General features: G+C 36.7%; 2 protein-coding genes across 2 annotated transcripts; one reads left to right on the top strand and one right to left on the bottom strand.

Moving 5' to 3' along the window:
• Window positions 1-4661: 4661 nt before the first annotated feature.
• On the bottom strand, window positions 4662-15706 carry dhps (deoxyhypusine synthase). The gene is made up of 10 exons (XM_042504862.2): window positions 15554-15706; window positions 13614-13812; window positions 11527-11691; window positions 11305-11426; window positions 10534-10630; window positions 10267-10353; window positions 8772-8877; window positions 8588-8691; window positions 7652-7777; window positions 4662-6243 (listed from the first exon to the last, which is right to left on the bottom strand). The coding sequence occupies exons 2-10, from the start codon at window positions 13806-13808 to the stop codon at window positions 6148-6150; spliced, it is 1098 nt and encodes a 365-aa protein (XP_042360796.2). The 5' UTR covers window positions 13809-13812; window positions 15554-15706; the 3' UTR covers window positions 4662-6147.
• A 1925-nt stretch (window positions 15707-17631) lies between these two features.
• On the top strand, window positions 17632-18639 carry LOC148186492 (guanine nucleotide-binding protein G(I)/G(S)/G(O) subunit gamma-7-like). Its single transcript, XM_088091294.1, has 2 exons — window positions 17632-17838; window positions 18216-18639. Exons 1-2 carry the CDS (start codon window positions 17746-17748, stop codon window positions 18339-18341), a joined length of 219 nt encoding a protein of 72 aa, XP_087947420.1. The 5' UTR covers window positions 17632-17745; the 3' UTR covers window positions 18342-18639.

The following is an 18639-nucleotide window of genomic DNA, read 5'->3' as shown; positions in this document are numbered from 1 at the left end:
ACCTCCCCTCTGCTCGCGATCGCTCCTCTTCTCTCCTCCATTTATCAAAGTCTTTACCCGCCTGCCATACATTTATTGCTCTATTGTTCTCCCTCTATATCTCACTGTTTGCCCCTCCTCGCACTTGCACAATGCACTACCTCACCTGTCTTCCGGGGTGGGAGTTGCCATGGCAACATAACAGGTAAACAGAGGTGGAGATAAGGAGCCGGGGCGATGACCCCCCCACACACACACACAAACACACACACAGACACACACACAGACACGGCCTAAAGTTTCGGAGGTAGAGGTGGCACAATGAAAAAGAAAAAAACAATTAAAATCTATGAGGGACTGCTCTTTAAGGTGCAGTAATTCTTCATTTCAGTGTCTTAACTGTAATAATCGGTGCAGTAATTCAAGTATAGCAACCCTCTGCAGTTATTCAAATGTGCAATATATATATTCAACTCTTGATTGTAGGCTATATTTAACATTATTGTATATGTTATATATGTTATATATATACTTGTGTATATATCTGTTGTACATTGCAGCATGACTTTACTTTTATACCAGTTTTATACATCCCATTGTAGCATAAGGCACAAAGTTTTATATTTTTACACACTTTACACACTCAGCACATTACAGTTGTTTATCATTTTAAATATTCACACACTAGTGCTAATTGGTTGTTATCATTACTGTATTTTGATTTTATATTTTTACACAAAAACATGGCAAAAGGGAAATGAGCAACTTTATAAAAAATGTCCTTCAAATTGCAAGATTTTTTTTTTTTTTTTACAAGCTAGGGAAATGTCTAGAAGACTATATTTATAATTATCATTATAAAATATTTATTATTTATAATTTCAAATTATTTTACAGAATTTTTTCGAGTCTTTAACTTTCCTGTGTTTTTTTTTTTTTTTTTGCAATTTGCTTGTACTTTTTATTATTTTTTTCCCTAGTTTCTGGGGCATTTTATTCTTAAGCTGCTCATCGCCTTCTTTTCATGTTTTCGAAAGAAATCAAAACAAAGTGCTCAGGCTATGGAGATTTAAATACTTAAATAATCCAGGTTTCAAAGGTTTAAATGCTTAATACAAGTCAACAATTGTGTCTTCCCTGCAGGGCACTGTGGTTCCTGATGGTAGATCTTGAATTTGAGCATAATTTAAAGAGAATATTGATTTTAGGCATTTTTCTTAACTCGAGAAACACTTTGTCAGCCCTGAGTATTGTCTGCAGGTATTCTTACCAGGCTACACTTTGCCCCAACAACCTCCGCTGTGTGTGAAATCACCCCCTTGTTCACTCATTTACTATAATGGACACTAAAAAGTTCACTCAGTAGTGCGCAGTAAATTCTCACTAATCATTATCATTTTGCAGCATCACAATAAGCTGTATTGACCCATAATGGTAATTTTGTCATTACGTTGAACATTACATAGTGGTTATGTCAGCAGAAAGTACATGGACTTTAAACTTTTCTAGTTTCTTCATGGAATTTCTATACATGGTGGATACATTTCAACACTCGAAATTCTCTCAATTAAAATAGTGAACAGAAAGTGTAATGCAATTTATGATAATAGGGAGTAATTTCCAGCACAGCCCTTAAACCAATGAGGTAGAGCAGACTGTTTGCAACTCATGAGTCTGCTAATTAACCCTTTTAAATCTGATTTAATTTCTTCTAAAAACACGGGGACAATGCAATGAGCAAAATAAGCAACAATAAATAAATAAATATGATATTGATATTTAATTAAGTAAGAAAAAAACATTAAAAAGTGCTGAAAAAAGTATTAAAACTTACATTTTTGTAACATAATTTTAAATATAAAAATATTATAGTTATAAGTATAGTTTACTAGACATTCTTTCCTATTTTTTGGATAATTTTCTAATAGTCCTCCCCTCTTTTTTGAAAAACTTTTTAAGAGTAATAATCTTGTTACCCTTTACTAGTGTCTTGCAATTTGTGTTACATTTCTAGCCCAGTTGGTCTTGCCTTTTTTTCTCAATGTTTTTAAATAAATCGACCCAATTTGCTCCGATTTCAGGGGGTCAAATAGCTTGTGAAAGGCGTCTGAACGCAGCACAAGAAAACTGATGTCGGCTCAGGTTTCAAAGGCTTAAACTCATTCCTGTGAGCATGACGTAATAACTGGAGGCGACTCTGATTAATATATGAACATTTTATCAGCACTTTCGGAAGACAAAATGAACCTGAAACAATAAAAGCGAGAAAATGGGCACGTCTCTGCCTATCCCCAGTGGAAATTACAACCTTGCATACACACTTATAAACTGATATAAATATGCAAATGTTCACAAATCCATCTACTGTATTTCCTTTCTTTTCCCTCCACTCCTCAGATCCGCCCCACCCTGCAGCTGTGCAGCAGGTCACCTCTCCCTCCTTCTCCCTCCCTGTCTGACTCTTTGGTTCTCACCATAAAAAAAAGAAAGCTTCCAATCTGGCGGGGAAAAGACATAATTGCCATTATGACTGCTGTGGCCCTGCACATCACACAGTGTGCTGATTGTTCTGCAGAGGAGGAGGGGGCAAACACTGTCTGCTCTGTGCAGACGCCACACAATGTTATGATAGCGTGACTACAGCTCATCCACACAGAGTCTCTAACTCTTTTCAGCCCTCTCAGTATGTCTGTAATCTTTCCATTAAGTGCAGAGCAAACACACGTTTCTATAGGGCTGAAAATCCATACACCGCTGCCTTTTCGAAGAAATCTTTTAACTGTCAGGCCCTGGGTAAACACACACTCACACAGCGCCACCGCCAATAGGAAATGATAGAAGCACTGAATGGAAAAGCAGTTTGTACCAAGACAGGAACGCCCAACTTGTGTGCGCGCCTGTGTGTGTGCATGTGTGTGTGAGTGACACATGGGGCTGAGGTTTTGGGAAAGTTGACCTTATCCCAATTCCAATTCTCCATCTCCGTTTCCAAAAAAGAAAAGGTCACCGTCCCCACTATAAAAAAAAAACACTCTGACACTGTAAGCAACTTTAGGAAAAAACAGATTATGTACACATTTACACACATTTCCATTCCAGATCTGCAAATATAACTGACGTAACAGTGTGTAAAACAGGGATACACAGCTCGCTTTGCAAGGGGGCCACTTTTGCAAAATGAAGGCCAGGGGCCAGTCGCAGCAGCCCCATGCATGTTCCTAGGATTTTTAGGACGTTTCTAGGATTTTAGGACGTATCTAGAATTTTGCATGTTTCTCAAATTTTTCTAAGATTTCAGGACGTTGCTACAATTTTAGGATATTTCTCTGATTTTAGGATGCTGGTAGGCTTTTAGGACATTTCAAATACTTTAGGACGTTCCTAGGATTTTAGCATTTTTTTAAGGTACATTTCTGGGATTTTAGGATATTTCTGGGTTTTAAGCACATTTTTGGGATTTTGGGACATTTCGAGGTTTTAAGCACATTTTTGGGATTTTGGGACATTTCCACATTTTTGGGATTTTGGGACATTTCTAGGTTTTAAGCACATTTTTGGGATTTTGGGACATTTCTAGGTTTTAAGCACATTTTTGGGATTTTAGGACATTTCTAGGTTTTAAGCACATTTTTGGGATTTTGGGACATTTCTAGGTTTCAAGCACATTTCTGGGATTTTAGGATATTTCTAGGTTTTAAGCACATTTCTGGGATTTAAGGACATTTCTAAGATTCCAGGACGTTGTCACGATTTAAGGTTATTTCTCTGACTTTAGGATGATGGTATGATTTTAGGACATTTCTAGGTTTTAAGCACATTTCTGGGATTTTAGGAAGTAGGAAGTTTCTCGCATTTGGGACTTTTTTTTTGGATTTTAGGATCTTTCTAGGATTTTTGCACATTTCTCAGATTTTAGGACATTCCTGGGATTTGGGAAGCTTTTAGGATTTTTAGATGTTTATAGGATTTTAGCACATTTCAAGGATTTTAAGATGTTTCTCAGATTTTAAGATTGGTTGTTTATAGGATTTTAAGACATTTCGAGGATTTAGGACGTGTCTAGGATTTCAGGCCATTAGGGGATAAACTATGACCTCTGTCAGAGCCGCAGGGGGGAACTAGCTTTCGGCACTCTAGCGCCTTATGTATACTAAAAGTACAAAAACAATTCCCAGTGTGAATCACTTTCTAATTCGCTAGAAAATGGTTTGAGGGGCCACCCAGCCCCCGATCTTTGGCCAGACGTGGCCTGCGGGCTGTAAGTTGAGTATCACTGGTGTAAAGGATATGGGAGCAGTGATTAGCCAGAGGAAATATCCACTCCCATAATAGCAGTATGATGTACTGCAATGGGAAATGGCGTTATCATTGTTGCTACATTATAGCTGATTCTGCTGAAGAAGGGAAGGAGCTGAGAGTCCCACCTACTGAGCAAGCACTAATCACACAGGCAGAAGCTGCAACGCTCTTATGAGCTCCTCAGGGGATTGGAGGGGAGGATCTCCCAAACAGCATTATGGTGACTGGAGGCGCTCCTCTCACCAGACATTATTTAAGCTCTGCATCCGTCACCAGTGGATTGTCGCTGAGCAAGTTTGCCACCACTCGAACATGTGAATAAGATGCTTACAAGTTTTTTTTCCCAGCACATTTTGACAAACTCTGACTGCGACAACAGGGTGCACAGTGCTAAGTTTTGTCATTTGTTTATTAAGAAGAAAAGTTTGAAAAGCTGAACCAAAGTTTACAGAAGGTTGTTTGGAAGAAGAACTAATCCATCTAAAATGCACCAGAAGAGCAAAATCTCCAAAAATAATTACGTGTAACCCACATTTTAAAGAAAAAAGGAGGGAATAGTCCCATGAAACAGATCCACATTATCTTTGATAAAAATCTCATTACATTTTAATAAATTTAAAGATTCTGTGAACAGTCAACCCTACATTTTCTCCTATTGCTCAGCCTTGACTTACACAATTCCCACAATGTCACCAGAAACTGAAAATTGTAAAATTTGTAAAAACAGCAACACTTTCTGCAGTTCTCATACTGCATGCATATGCAACTGAGGTAGAGCTAAACTGATTAGTAGATCAACTGATTGTCAGAAAAATAAACTGGCAACAATTTTAATAATCATTTTAGTCATCTTTAAAGAAAAAAAAGAAAAAAACTTGCTGGTTTCATGCTTCTTAAATGTGATAATTGTTTGCTTTTTTGTCACATGATGATAAACTGAATAGTTTGGGATTTTTAAACTGTTGGTCAAAAAAACAAACTAGAGCGTTTCTAACATTTTACTGACAAAAAGACTGAGAAAATAATGGGCAGATTAATCGATAATGACAATCATTGTTGCAGCCCTAAACTGAGGAGCTTCAAGCTTTATTTTATACAATAAATATAAATATTTTATCATAGATCAGCTGTAACCTCTTGTGTGCTCTGAAATGCAATATTTAAAGTGCTTTTATACGACAAAGACCACAAACACAGTCATGCGAAGTGTCACATGATGGACCCCTTGTGGCCTTCTTACACAGACCTCCTGCACAAATTATTACATTTATTATTTATTGTATAGGCACATCTCTATTCTTGTAACTGTGTAAGTAAATTAAACGTTTGGATAATAAAAAAAAAACTGAGTAGCAATACGATAAAATTCAAGTGATGTGATGGTATGACATGCTGCCCACAGCTACACTAAAATAAATCAAAACCTTAAATAACGATGCCTCATGAGTGTGTATCTATTCTCTCTCTTTCTCTCTCTCTCTCTCACACACACACACACACACACTCACACACAAAACTGAGTGCCCAAATGCACTCTCAACAGTATCATTAGTACATGCAATAGCACGCTGCCCATACTATTTCAGCTGTCTGAAAAGAGAGAAAAAAACTGTACTTGTTTTAACAAGTAAATTTTGTTATGGAAAGCATTAAGACAGCCTCAAACCCTCCCCACCGACTCCCATTAATAAAGCGTTCAATTGCAGCATTGTGTGTGACGCTGCTTCTTAAAGTTGCCAAGCCTTAATTATGTGTTTTCAACAGAAATGGTTATAAGGTCCAACTTATATATGCAATAATTCCTGCAAAGTAGAAGAACTGGAGGAGTATAGTTGGTTGTTTCTAATGGAGCATTTAAGAGAGCAACCGCTAATCTGCTGTCTTGTCGGCAGTCAGCTTGTCGGCGTGGAGCGCGAAGGTCTCGGCCACGATCAGAGGGAAGACTAAAGAAGCGTCTGCATACACCTGGGAATAAAGAACAGAGCAGTGTACCGCTTTTCTGTGCTTTTGTTATATTTGTGGTGTGCTACACTTTTACTGCCCTAAACTGAATCCAGTCTCTGCTTCTCATGTTCATGTTTTGGTGCTTTGATGCCACACGGCACCCCTCCATCAAACACTGCGCAGACACTGCCACCTTGAGGCCAAAGATGTTAGAAACACCCTTTTATTTTCCCGCTTCGAGGGTCCAGCTCAGCCTTCTCACCTTGTTACCAATACTGATGTGCTATTAAATCATTCCCAAGCACATTTTCCACCGATAAAATTTCTTGAAATGGAAAACAATGCAAAATAAAAACACCCACTTTTAAAAATTAAAGGCAAACTATTAGTTGTATGTCTCTGCCAACCAGTCAAGTTGCAGTTAGAGTCAACATTTCAGTATCTGACTGAAAGTCTCCCCTTATGTTCCTAAATTATGACACTGAATAATGGTCAGAAAAGTGTTTTTGCAGAATATTATGTCTCAGTGAAGTTGACCTTTGACATTTTGGATATGAAATGCCATCACTTCATTATATCCTATTAGTCATTCATGTGAAATTTTGTCATAATTAGCACATTAATTCTTGAGTTATGGTCAAAAACACGTTTTGTGAGGTCAGAGTGATCTTGACCTTTGAACACCACAATCTAATGAGTTCATTAATAAATCCAAGTGGACATTTGTGACGATCTTAAAGAAATTCCCTTGAGACATTCTTGAGATATTGCGTCCAAAAGAATGAGACGGATGCAAGGTCACAACGATTTTGACCTTCAACCACCATTATCTAAATAGTTTATCCTTGAGTCCAAGTGGACCTTTGTGCCAAAACTGAGGGAAATTCTCTCGAGGTGAGATATGGTGTTCATAACAATGGGATGTACGTATAGACAACCCAAAAACACAATACTCCGACACGGCTGTCGCCTATGTGAGAGCGTAAAAGTAAAGGAAAACTAAATTTGTTTGGCAGCTGTAGGTTACATCTGCATGGGGGTTAATGCCATTTGTCATACGCCAGCTACAAACATATAAACCATATTTCATATTTATTATGTTTGCTAGTGAAAGTTTCTTTTTCAGTAGAGTAGTTTTTAAATCTGTCACACTGGCATAATGCTGCCTCAGAGTCACTGCATGATTGCTGAGACTGGACAATTTTTTTTTAAATAAAACATCATTTAGTTACTGTTGGTGTCAGCAAAAAAAAAAAAAAAATCCTTATCTGAAAAAAGTTCAAGTGCATTATCTAGAGCCTGCCAAAGGCATCAGGGGAATATATGAAATAACTAAAACATCTTAAAAAACTTCTGAAAAAGGGTATCTGAGAATTATAATAAATGAAAAACTGGGCAAGGCTAATATTGATGGTCTAAATACTGGTACCTTCACAGGTTTGGCGTCGGTTCTGATCTTGCCCCAGGATACGGCCTCATCAGGTCTGGCCCCAGAGTCAGAGCCATCGAACTCCTGGCCAGTGTTGACAAACACTGCATGGTCAGCTCCGTTCCTCTGGAAGAGACCAAGGAGAGACATTGTGTCAGTTCGCCTGTTGTGGTTAAACTGGGTTTTGAGGAGGCTTTATTTGCTGAAAAAAAGGGTGTTCTGCATTGTCTGTTGTAACAGTGGCTGTACTGTACCATGGTTGACTAAGTGATGTCCATCTGTAATCAAAGATTCCCTTCCACATGCATGAATCTAGAGATAATACATTTCTTAACTTCATATATTTGCACCATTTCACATAAAATGTTGATGCCCAACAGTAGCAGAGGAAGAACTCAGATCCTTTACTTAAATAAGAGTAGCAATATTATAATGGAAAAATACTCTAAAGCATTTTAATACAGCATTGACTGATGTAGGCTTCCTTCTGTGCAGTGATATGGTTGAGACATTGCTGCTGAGTTTAAATTTTTTTTTTTTTTGTTGCTGTAAGCGCCACAAGCCAAGTGACCTCTAGTTCTATTATATTAGAGAGAAGGTAGACCTCTCCACAGCTGATACCTCCAGTACTCAGCAACTCACATCAAGACAATCTCGATTGCTCGCTAGCACTAAAGGTCATAGGAAAAATGTGCAGTTTGTATTTTGGGGTGAACTGTCCCTTTAGATAGCTGCGGTGGACTAAACACGACAATATTTCCCTCTGAATGACAGTAGAATAAGTGTATGAAGGAGCATGAACTGAAAATACTCAAAGAACCCGAAGACTGCATAGTATTCGAGTAAATGCACAGTTACATTTCACCACTGATCGCCAACTCAGTGTCTTTGCAGAGTTGTATAAAACCACACATGAATACTAGAACGGTTATTTACCATTAGATTAGCATTGGCTATGTGATGTTTGACCAGCCCTCCTCCCAGGATGATCATTCCTGTCCTCTTGGCAAACACAGCCTGGCTGTTCATCCTGCGAATATCTGTAATAAAGTCCACATTCATGATATAACCAACAGACAAAACCTATGATCCTGTTCTGTAGCCGAAATGTAATTTTTACCTTCCACTATGTCCAAAACCAAGCCAGGGTTCTTAAAGGAGTGGAAGTAGAGCATGTCTCCCAGAGAGCCGTCCGTCAGGGCCGGACTGAACACTGGAATATTATTCTGAAACAGAATGTAATACCGAACGTTTAATGACTGATATTTAGACAAAAAAAAGACTATGACAGAGTTAGCTAGGCTGGGAAGCAAGATTAGAGCTCAATCAACGGTTTCTTACTGATTTTCTAGTTCACCGATTAGTGGAATTTTAAGATATTTCATATTGTGTCCTTATTTATTTTTCTTCTTGTCTTTTTGGTTCCACTATGATGTTATCAGGGGTTCCCCAGGAGTCTAACCTGGGCCCCTTCCTTTTTACTGTATACATCAGGCATGTCAAACTGGTCCACAGGGGGGGCCGGTGTGGCTGCAGGTTTTTGTGCCGACCAACCAAGAGCACACAGTTTGACCAATCAACTGTCTGAAGACGGAGATCAGTTGATTAAATAAGTCAAGTCTGGTGTGCTGCTACTTGGTTGGAAACAAAACCTGCAGCCACACCGGCCCCCCTGCGGACCGGTTTGACATGCCTGGTATACAAGCTAACCCTGGGGCAAGTCATGCGTAAACACGATATAGATTTTCAGTGCTACTGAGACACTCAGGCAGAGGAACTCAGTGACCTCTTTTAAATGTCTTCTTAAAATGAACTTAACAGATGGTATTTATCATTACATTTTATACAATTTTACCTTCTTTAGTATCTTATACATGTTTTTTAGTATTGTTATTCTTTTTATTAGGGCTGCACCTTTTAAAGTTGGAGATTGGAATTAACCCCTCAGTCAACTAAGATTGCTTCAAGTCGAGCCGTCTTTTTGTTATTATTGTTGGGGATTTTTTGCTAGTCAGCGTTGTGCAGTTTATTTCTGGGGATGTTTTGGTCTCAAGATTTTGCTGCGGGGTGAGCACTCTTGATTTTCACGCTACTCTTTGATTCAAGCAGCTGCGGCACGGAGGAGATAATTGGCACGGAGGGGAAGAGAGACTGCTGTTCTGCTTAGAAGTGGTGAATTTGTGGTGCAACTTAACACTGCTGTCTCCTGCTATTGTTTAGTATCTAGTGTTGGCAAAACATATTGCACATTTGTGATTCTTCATTAGCGCCGTTAGCTTGTTTATTGTATTCCATGAATGCCGCTGTCACACTGAACGTCCCTCTGAGCCTATTCAAACTTCAAAACTTCGTATAGAAAACAAAATGAATAGTTCATTATTTGTACTGAATGGCCAAATGCAATTTGACTGGCATAACTCTGAGTTGGGTGCAACCCTTGCTTTTATTGTAAAGCACTCTATAACTTTCTTTTGAAAGGTGATATATAAATAAATATATTATTATTATTATTAATATTATGATTGTTATGGTTATTATTATTATTATTATTATTATTATTATTATTATTAGTATTATTAGTATTATTATTATTATCAATATAAACCAGGACTCACCTTGTACGCCCAATAGTAGACAGAGTCAGTATTATTGATCTCCTTGCCAAGCCGATGAATCATTTTGGAGGGTGTCCACTTGGTGCCCTGAAATAACAAAGATCCAATATTTACTGATGAAGACAATATCATAAAAAATTGGAATATCCCTGATTGCGCAACTTAGTGGGAAACATGGATGCTTTCATTTGAGAAGATAAAAGTACTGTTATTTCATACAACTGTGCTGAATGCAATAGACAAACAATAAGCTAAAAGGAGACCCACTTCTGTCTTCTGCTCCAACAACATCTGGTCCAGGATGGGCATCAGCCAGTCTTCAAACTTGCAGTAATTGTCATTGGGCACCAACAGATTCCCTATCCTGCATCCAGCAGGGACGGACGAGGAGGAGGAGGGAGAGATGAAGAGATGATCAGGGACAGATGTAAATAAGCAACTTTTGAGATCAAACTGGTGTGATGAAGAGCATGTGGCTCAAAATGTTGACTCAGTGGTGATTATATTAAATATTGATGGGAGCATAATCTAGAGAGCAGACTTTGCTCTTTCTTGTCTTGTATTATCTTTAGTCCCGCACCGAGGCCTTTTGCTGTCTGAATGTGTGTCCTTTAGTGAACTTTTTAAACCACAATCAGACGTAGACAAAAAATATAATTAATGCTTTTCCAAATGTACACATTTACTAGGAAAACTAAGAAAACTACTAAAACTTAGATTACGTGTAAAACATGCCATAGTTATTTTAACGAAACATTTTCAAACAAAACTGTAAAATTCATCCTATTTTATCAGTCTTAGATAATGCTGAGATAATCCTGACAATAGCCACAACCAGTGCAAATTTGACCTATTTCAACTAATTAAAGTCCCATAATTTAAGTATCATCTAATCGGGAGAAATGTTTATCTTGGGCCGATGCTGAATCTCTTTTTAAAGTCTTTATCTGCAGATGACAATGACGTGCTGATATTATCGTGCATCCCTAACTCTGAGGATGTGAATGTGACAGGTGTATTGTTTCAGTAGTTGCCGACCTGTTGATGCCCTTCAGGCGGAGCTCCTTTCCAGGCAGGCTGAATTCTCCCAGGTACGTGGGAGCCAGACACTTAATGAAATCCTCCTCGACGCCTCCAGCTGTGGTTACAATCACGTCCACCTACACAGAGTGACAACAGAGATTCTGATAAACTGTCCAGTTGGTCGAGTGTTTTAGATGTTTTCCGTGATGGAAAGATGACGAGTTTATCAATTTGTACCATCTTGTGCTCTGCCAGGTAGCGGATGCTCTCTCTGACTCCGGAGCTGATGAGGTTGGAGGTGTAACCCAGGAAGATGGTGCAGCCTGACTTGATGTGGTGTTCATCGGGCACGTCGCTCTGTTTTCCTTCAATCTCCTCTAACGGCTCAAGACGCTTCTCTATCTGTGGGTGTGGAGTCAATGGACAACAATGGTCAACATTACAAATGGTCATAGACAGACTGATCGTAGGTTAATGAATTTATAAAAACAGGGTACCTCAAGGGTTCTCAAAGTTACATTTAAGACTTTTTAAGACCTTTTTAATACCACCTAGAATGACATTTAATGCCAACTTCAAAACCATACTGGCAAACGTCTGAGGGATATAATGCAAAACTGAAGCAGAGACAGCAGGTGGACAGGTGTCAGATGTGTGCAGAGTACCAGAAGGAAAATACAGCACGATGCATATCGAGCAACATCACTGTGAGAGGACATTTAAAAAAAAAAAAAAAACCCTGACAAACATGTTGACAGTTTTTTTGTGTGTGCCAAGCTTTTATGTTACTCATCTCTGAGATTTATGTCACCACCCCAAAACAATGGCAGTGAATGGAATTTTGTTTGTGTTTTGTCACTCTTTCAAGACAACCATAACTCAGGAAATTTGGATAATCCACAGACCTAGCTATTTTCAGGTTAATACTTGTATTGAGTATTTCTTCTAAAACATATTTACATGCACAACTGTTAAAAAAAAAACCAAATATCTCCTCATACTGCCTGAATCTACCTGTATTCACCCTCTTTCTGAAATGCTTTTTAGCACGTCTCTTTAAGTCCCCTCTAAAAGAAACTTTTAAAAAATAAATTTAAAAAAAGCCCAGTCTGCTGTGACCGGTCAGTGTTTCTTGGGCTTCTACATCTGCATTCTCTGTGTCTCTTTACCACCACTGCAGCCAGGGAGCGACTGTAACAGCACTGATGTGACAGTTTCTAACTTTATATCGTAAAGTTGTGATATTGCAACTTAACTAAAAGCGTTGACAGCTCATTTAAAGGTACAGTGTCTAAATCAATTTGTATGTTATTCTCTGCAGATTGAGCTTTTTGATACTTCCACAGTATTTATTTGGCACCTTTACCTGCTTTATAATAAAAAAAGAAGACATGGAAATCTACCTTTTCACAACATGAGAACCACAAAATACAAACTAACTGCAAGTCGTTGCATTTATTGCAATTGAAAATCATACCCCTATCTGTCCTCCCATTTCCTGACTGCATTGACTGTCAAAATAAAGGCCAAAAAAGAAGAGACGAAAATGATCACATTAAGGAGTATAGCTTTTATAAGGTCATGGCAGATCCACAACACCGTCTATGTTCTGAAGCACCCTTACCCTCAGCGCAGGTCAAGCATGCCCAGGATGTGGCTTGACAGGATCTGATCACATGGTTTGGAACTGGCACTTCTTGCATGCAATACTTAAAGTTGCTGCTCTATACTTGAAGTTGGTGCTTGTATGTTTTCATGTGTGGCTTCCTTAACTGTAATATTATTACTTTTGCTTTGTACTTTTCTACCTTTTAAAAATGTTCCATAGTTTTGTTTGTGCACTTGCATGTTTACACTGGCAGTCTGGGAGAAACAGGCTTTCAATCCCTTCTATGTCCTGCACATATGGGAGTTAACAATAAACTAGACGTTGATTTGACTTTTACTTCTTTAACTTAATGTCCTTTATTAAATTTCCATTAATGATTTTTTTTATGATGTTTTTTGCATGTTTTTATGTTGTGTATTTTTGTGAATGTGTTTTTTAAAACCTTTTAGGCTCATTTTTGAAACCTAAATTCCCCGTGGGGCAAGACAACCTACTGCTGTTGTATTTTGTAAATATTAGCACTGTGAGTCCCACCAATGGAATCCCATTTACTTTTATTGAATTGAAGTGGAAGAAAAAGGAGGAAATCACAGAGACAAGTATCTTAAAACCTAACTAAATAAAACCAAAATTATCTGCCGCATGGCTAGCAGAGGTAAGAGAGGAAATGTATTTTTTTGTGAGATAACCTTCTCCATACAGCCATTCCTCTCACCATGGCGTTAATCTCCTGGATGGCCAGGCCCAGGCTGCTGGCCTGGAAGCCAGTGGTGATGTAGGACCTCAGCAGCGCCTGGAGATCGACCCCCTTGTTGAAGTCGTAGCCTCTGATCTTTGGCATGTCCTCGGGGAGCTCGCAGCTCGGCTTCAAGACGGCATCCATGGCAACAGAAGGTGCCTGACCTGCCATCTTTCTGCAAAAATCAAAAGCATGTTAGTGATGCGGCAATAATCTAGGAGTGGCATGTATTTCTCTGCTTGAGTACCAATGGGTGTTAGTAGTTTGGCCTGTGGTGACATGCAGCAGCTCTGCTCTCTGACATGTTAAGAAAAACTGAACCATGTGTGAAAGTTTTCACTAAGTTTTCACTAAACATCCTGCGGCAACCCGATGGTAGTAGCTAAAATACTTCTGTAGAAGGTGAGTGGGGACTTTTGTAATGTTACTGGCTTTCCTTTCAGATACTTGCTTGTATTACAGTCATAAAAATCCAGTTTAACCAGTCTGAGACATGTTTTTCTGTGGAAACACGTCGGAGAGTGATCCTGGTAAAAAAAACATTTTTACTGCAGTGTTGGCAAAAGGTATTAATTAAACCCTTGAACAGTCACACTAAGAAATAGCTTTGCAAATGACACGTTATAGACAATAGAATATGTTAATAACATGCATCAATTTATTAAGAAAAAAAACATTTTCCAAATTTAATGCACTGTAAAAAGTGAAAAAGTCGATGTAATATAATAGAAATATGAAAATAAAAGTCACGTCATACAATAAACATATAAAAATGAATTTTAAAAAAATAAACAGATGCAAATAAAAATAAATCTAGTGAAAGAAAATCTGTATAGAATTTATAGTAAAAAACAAAAAAGTCTGTGTTATATGATAAAAATCTAAAAATAAAATTAACTTAATAAAAAAACAAATATACAAACAAAATAATACAAAAAAAACCAAAAAAATAATGCATCTAGTAACAACATGTTTAAAATGCACGTTAGACAGAAAAATAGTCAACGCACTATAATAACAGAATTGAATATAGTGACAGTGTAATAAAAATACTAAAATGCATCATATTAAAACATCTGATTAAAATTAAATTAGGTTTTGCCAAGTCTTTAGTAAGTCTGCTTTTAGCTTTTCTGCCCAGACACAGGGAACATCTTACAAACCACTCTGAAACTCATCCATTGGTCAGTTCAGATCTCTGATCACCAATAATTTTTAACTTATTTTTTATCTTTTCTACTCTAATTTTAGATTTAAGATGACATTTGTATCTGTGTATTCTTTTACTTGCTTTTATTTGGTTAGATTATTTTATTACCCTTCTTGTTGTGCACTTTTACTCTTACTTTTTATGTGATGTATTTATCTCGACGTCATTGTAAATGGGAGCTTGATATAAATGATCCATCGAGACCGATTAAATAAATTTGATCGCAAAAAACGGTGCTGTTATAATGCATGTTAATTAAAAGTACTCACACCCCTTACTCTTTAAGTGCTCTGTCAGTTATAGATTTCGCTTAAAATAGGTAACTTTTACTCTATTTACATGCAAAAACTCACACTGACAAAGTGGAAACACAATTTAAGAATTAATCGTCATCACTATTTACATCATTTATTCACACGTCAAATAAATAATAATACAGCATAAAATACAACCACAATACAACAGACAAAAAACATGGAAAGGGGAAACCCCCCTTAAACTACCTCAAGCTTTTAGGAGGAGCCCAATAAACGTGTAACATTAAGTTTGCAAATGTCTCAGGAGCTAAAGCAGAGTATTTAGACTTTTTATTCAGGCAATGTGGTGTTGTGATTTTAGCTAGCAGCTAAGCTAACTGTTAGCTCGTGCTCCTATCGACTGACTTTAATTAAAAATTAAACATGTAAAGTTAGAGATGAAAACATACCTGTTCTTTAAGACGCGCCAGTTAAAGAAGACAGGGAAGAAGAAACCGGCTGTCACCGTAAATGAGAGAGGCGGTTACTGACTGCACCGGCTACTGAGAGAAAACAACACGCGCGTGCTCCCTACGGCGATTGCGGCGAACAAGCCCCCAATACGGGAGCTGCGCGGGGACAAAAGTGACTACACTATTGTGTTAAAATCCATAGACTGCGTATGAATACATGTTATATTATATTATATTATATTATATTATATTATATTATATTATATTATGTTATGTTATGTTATGTTATGTTATGTTATGTTATGTTATGTTATGTTATGTTATATTATATTATGTTATATTACGTTATATTATGTTATATTATATTATATTATGTTATATTATACTATATTATATTATATTATATTATATTATATTATATTATATTATATTATATTATGTTATGTTATGTTATGTTATGTTATGTTATGTTATATTATATTATATTATATTATATTATATTATATTATATTATATTATATTATATTATATTATGTTATGTTATGTTATGTTATATTATATTATATTATATTATGTTATATTATGTTATATTATGTTATATTATATTATATTATGTTATATTATACTATATTATATTATATTATATTATATTATATTATATTATATTATATTATATTATATTATATTATGTTATATTATGTTATGTTATGTTATGTTATGTTATGTTATATTATATTATATTATATTATATTATATTATATTATATTATATTATATTATACAACAAGAACCGTTCCACAAATTGCAAGGAATTAGTAGATTTTAAAAGTTTTTAAAGAAGCTAGGGAAAAATGTCCCAAAAACTTTGATGATTTATAATCATCATAATATATTTGAGATTATTTCTACAGAATTAGTATCATTTTTAAGCCCTGTTTTCCCCCACGTCATTTCATTTTACTTTTTTTTTTTAATTAATTTTTGTAATTTTGGGGTAATATTTTTCTTAAGGTCTCAGTGCCTTTTATCTGTTTTTTTAAAGACCTCAAGCCAACTTGCTCAGGTTTCAAAGGGTTAAAGACTGAGGCAGACATGATAAGTACATATATTGGTTTTGCATTTGTTAATAGCTTTGATTTGCACTTAAAGGCTTTATTTAATGTTGGGTCTTTATATAACAAAATAATATTTTTTTGTGTCCATTACAGGTCCAGGTTTCTAAACACTTTCTTTTATTTATTTTAATTGATCTTATTGAGTCATTTGCTATAGGTTAATGTTCAAATGGGGTGGAAGAACTATCCAAATCCTTTATATTGAAGTGCCAGTAGTCTGCCACAAGACCACAATTTATTCATTTGTGGGTGATTCTTTAATTTCTGTCATTGTCACAAATAAGAAAAACAGAAATTATTATTTTTTTTTTTTGCTACACTTACATGGCACCAAAAGTAACATACATCATTAAATTTTATCAGTTGTTATTTTTATCACATATTACATTTGATTATATATATATATATATATATATATATATATATATATATATATATATATATATATATATATATATATATGTATTACAATTTATGTTCTTTTCTGTGCCACTGCTGTGACAAATAGACTGAATCTTCAATCTTGAGTATTTCCACCATACATATGTTGGTGTATTGTGTCAAGTCTCTATTTAATCATGTGACGAGGCCATAAAACTATACAGAAAGTTGTTTAGATACAGCACGCACTAGGACCATTCATAAAAGCATGCGCTCAAATGTCTATCGTTACTGTTTTAGCTTAAACAAATGGTACTTTTTTTGAACAAGTCAGCTGCTCCTTTTTTTAAAAAAAACAAACATACATATTGTAGCTTAAAGGCCATAAGCATACCTGCAGCATAGCATAATGCTTTAGCCAATATTCCTTTAATCGCTGGTGTCTGTGAAGTGATGTGTGATGTTTGTGACCTTTCCAGCACTGTGCTGTATGACCTTTTATATCACAGAGCCTTTGAACTGTCTCCAACAGTGAATAAAAAGAGGGCACAGGTGAGAACTGGAAGCTCCTCTGCCGAAACTCCTGCACAACCTGTGCTGACTCTTTGGATTCATACTGATCTGAATCATTTTCCTCGTGCTCCTTTTGACGAAGGATACTGAGTCCAGACGGCACAGTTTTTTTTTGAGGTCAATGTCAGGAAAGATGTGCAGCAGCAGCAGTGTTATTCAGGCACAGAAACTGGTGGACCAACTGAGGGTGGAGGCAGGCATGGAGAGGATCAAGGTATGTTAGGAATCCGATCATATCACCTCTCTCCCCTTTTTTATTTACACCAGAATGACTGGTTTAACTGACCTGTTTTCACCGTTTTTATTTCATGTTGGTGTTTATTAGTTATGTTACTGCTCTATCTTGTCTTGCAATTTAAAAAAAAAGAAAGACTTAGATCATCTGTTAACTACATGCATGCTGGCTTCATCACAGGCCGCAGCTGCACCATTTAAGATCAGTTGTTTGAAGATTTCCACTCTTCCACACCTCTGTGTTTAGCATCCAGTGTCAAACTGTTTTTTTACATTTATTTATTGACTTATTCTTATTGATTATTTCAGCGTTTAAAATCCTGTGAAACGCCATCCTGTCCACCTTTCTCCCAGCAGATCTCCCTGACAGCAGCAGACTTGGTGCGGTACTGTCAGGAGCACAGGCGCAGTGACCCTCTGCTCACCGGCATCGCTGCCTCGGCCAATCCTTTCAAAGATAAGAAGACCTGCATGCTGCTCTGATGGTCCCGAGTAGAAATGGCCAACGCAACAGACTCCTATATGGACAACCTCTGCCTACGTATTTTCTATTATCGAGAGTGTACACAATAATCCTTTTAATATGGCAATTAATCATCTTCCACTGAGAGGGCACAAACTATTACACTGTCTTTATGTTTTCCCTTGAAAAAACTTGTTTTAGACAATGCATTTTAAGCCTAAGTTAACCCTTGAAAACCTGGATCACTTTTCTCATGTTGGATCCAGACACCAACAAGTATTTAAACCTTGTAAATTTGATCAAATTGGTTTGCTTTCT

This window comes from Plectropomus leopardus, chromosome 18 (genome assembly GCF_026936395.1).
Source record: "Plectropomus leopardus strain MGB_pleo_1.0 chromosome 18, ASM2693639v1, whole genome shotgun sequence".
In the NCBI taxonomy this organism is placed as follows: domain Eukaryota; kingdom Metazoa; phylum Chordata; class Actinopteri; order Perciformes; family Serranidae; genus Plectropomus; species Plectropomus leopardus.
Note: the sequence above shows the minus strand (reverse complement) of the source record. Positions and strands in the feature narration are given on the sequence as shown.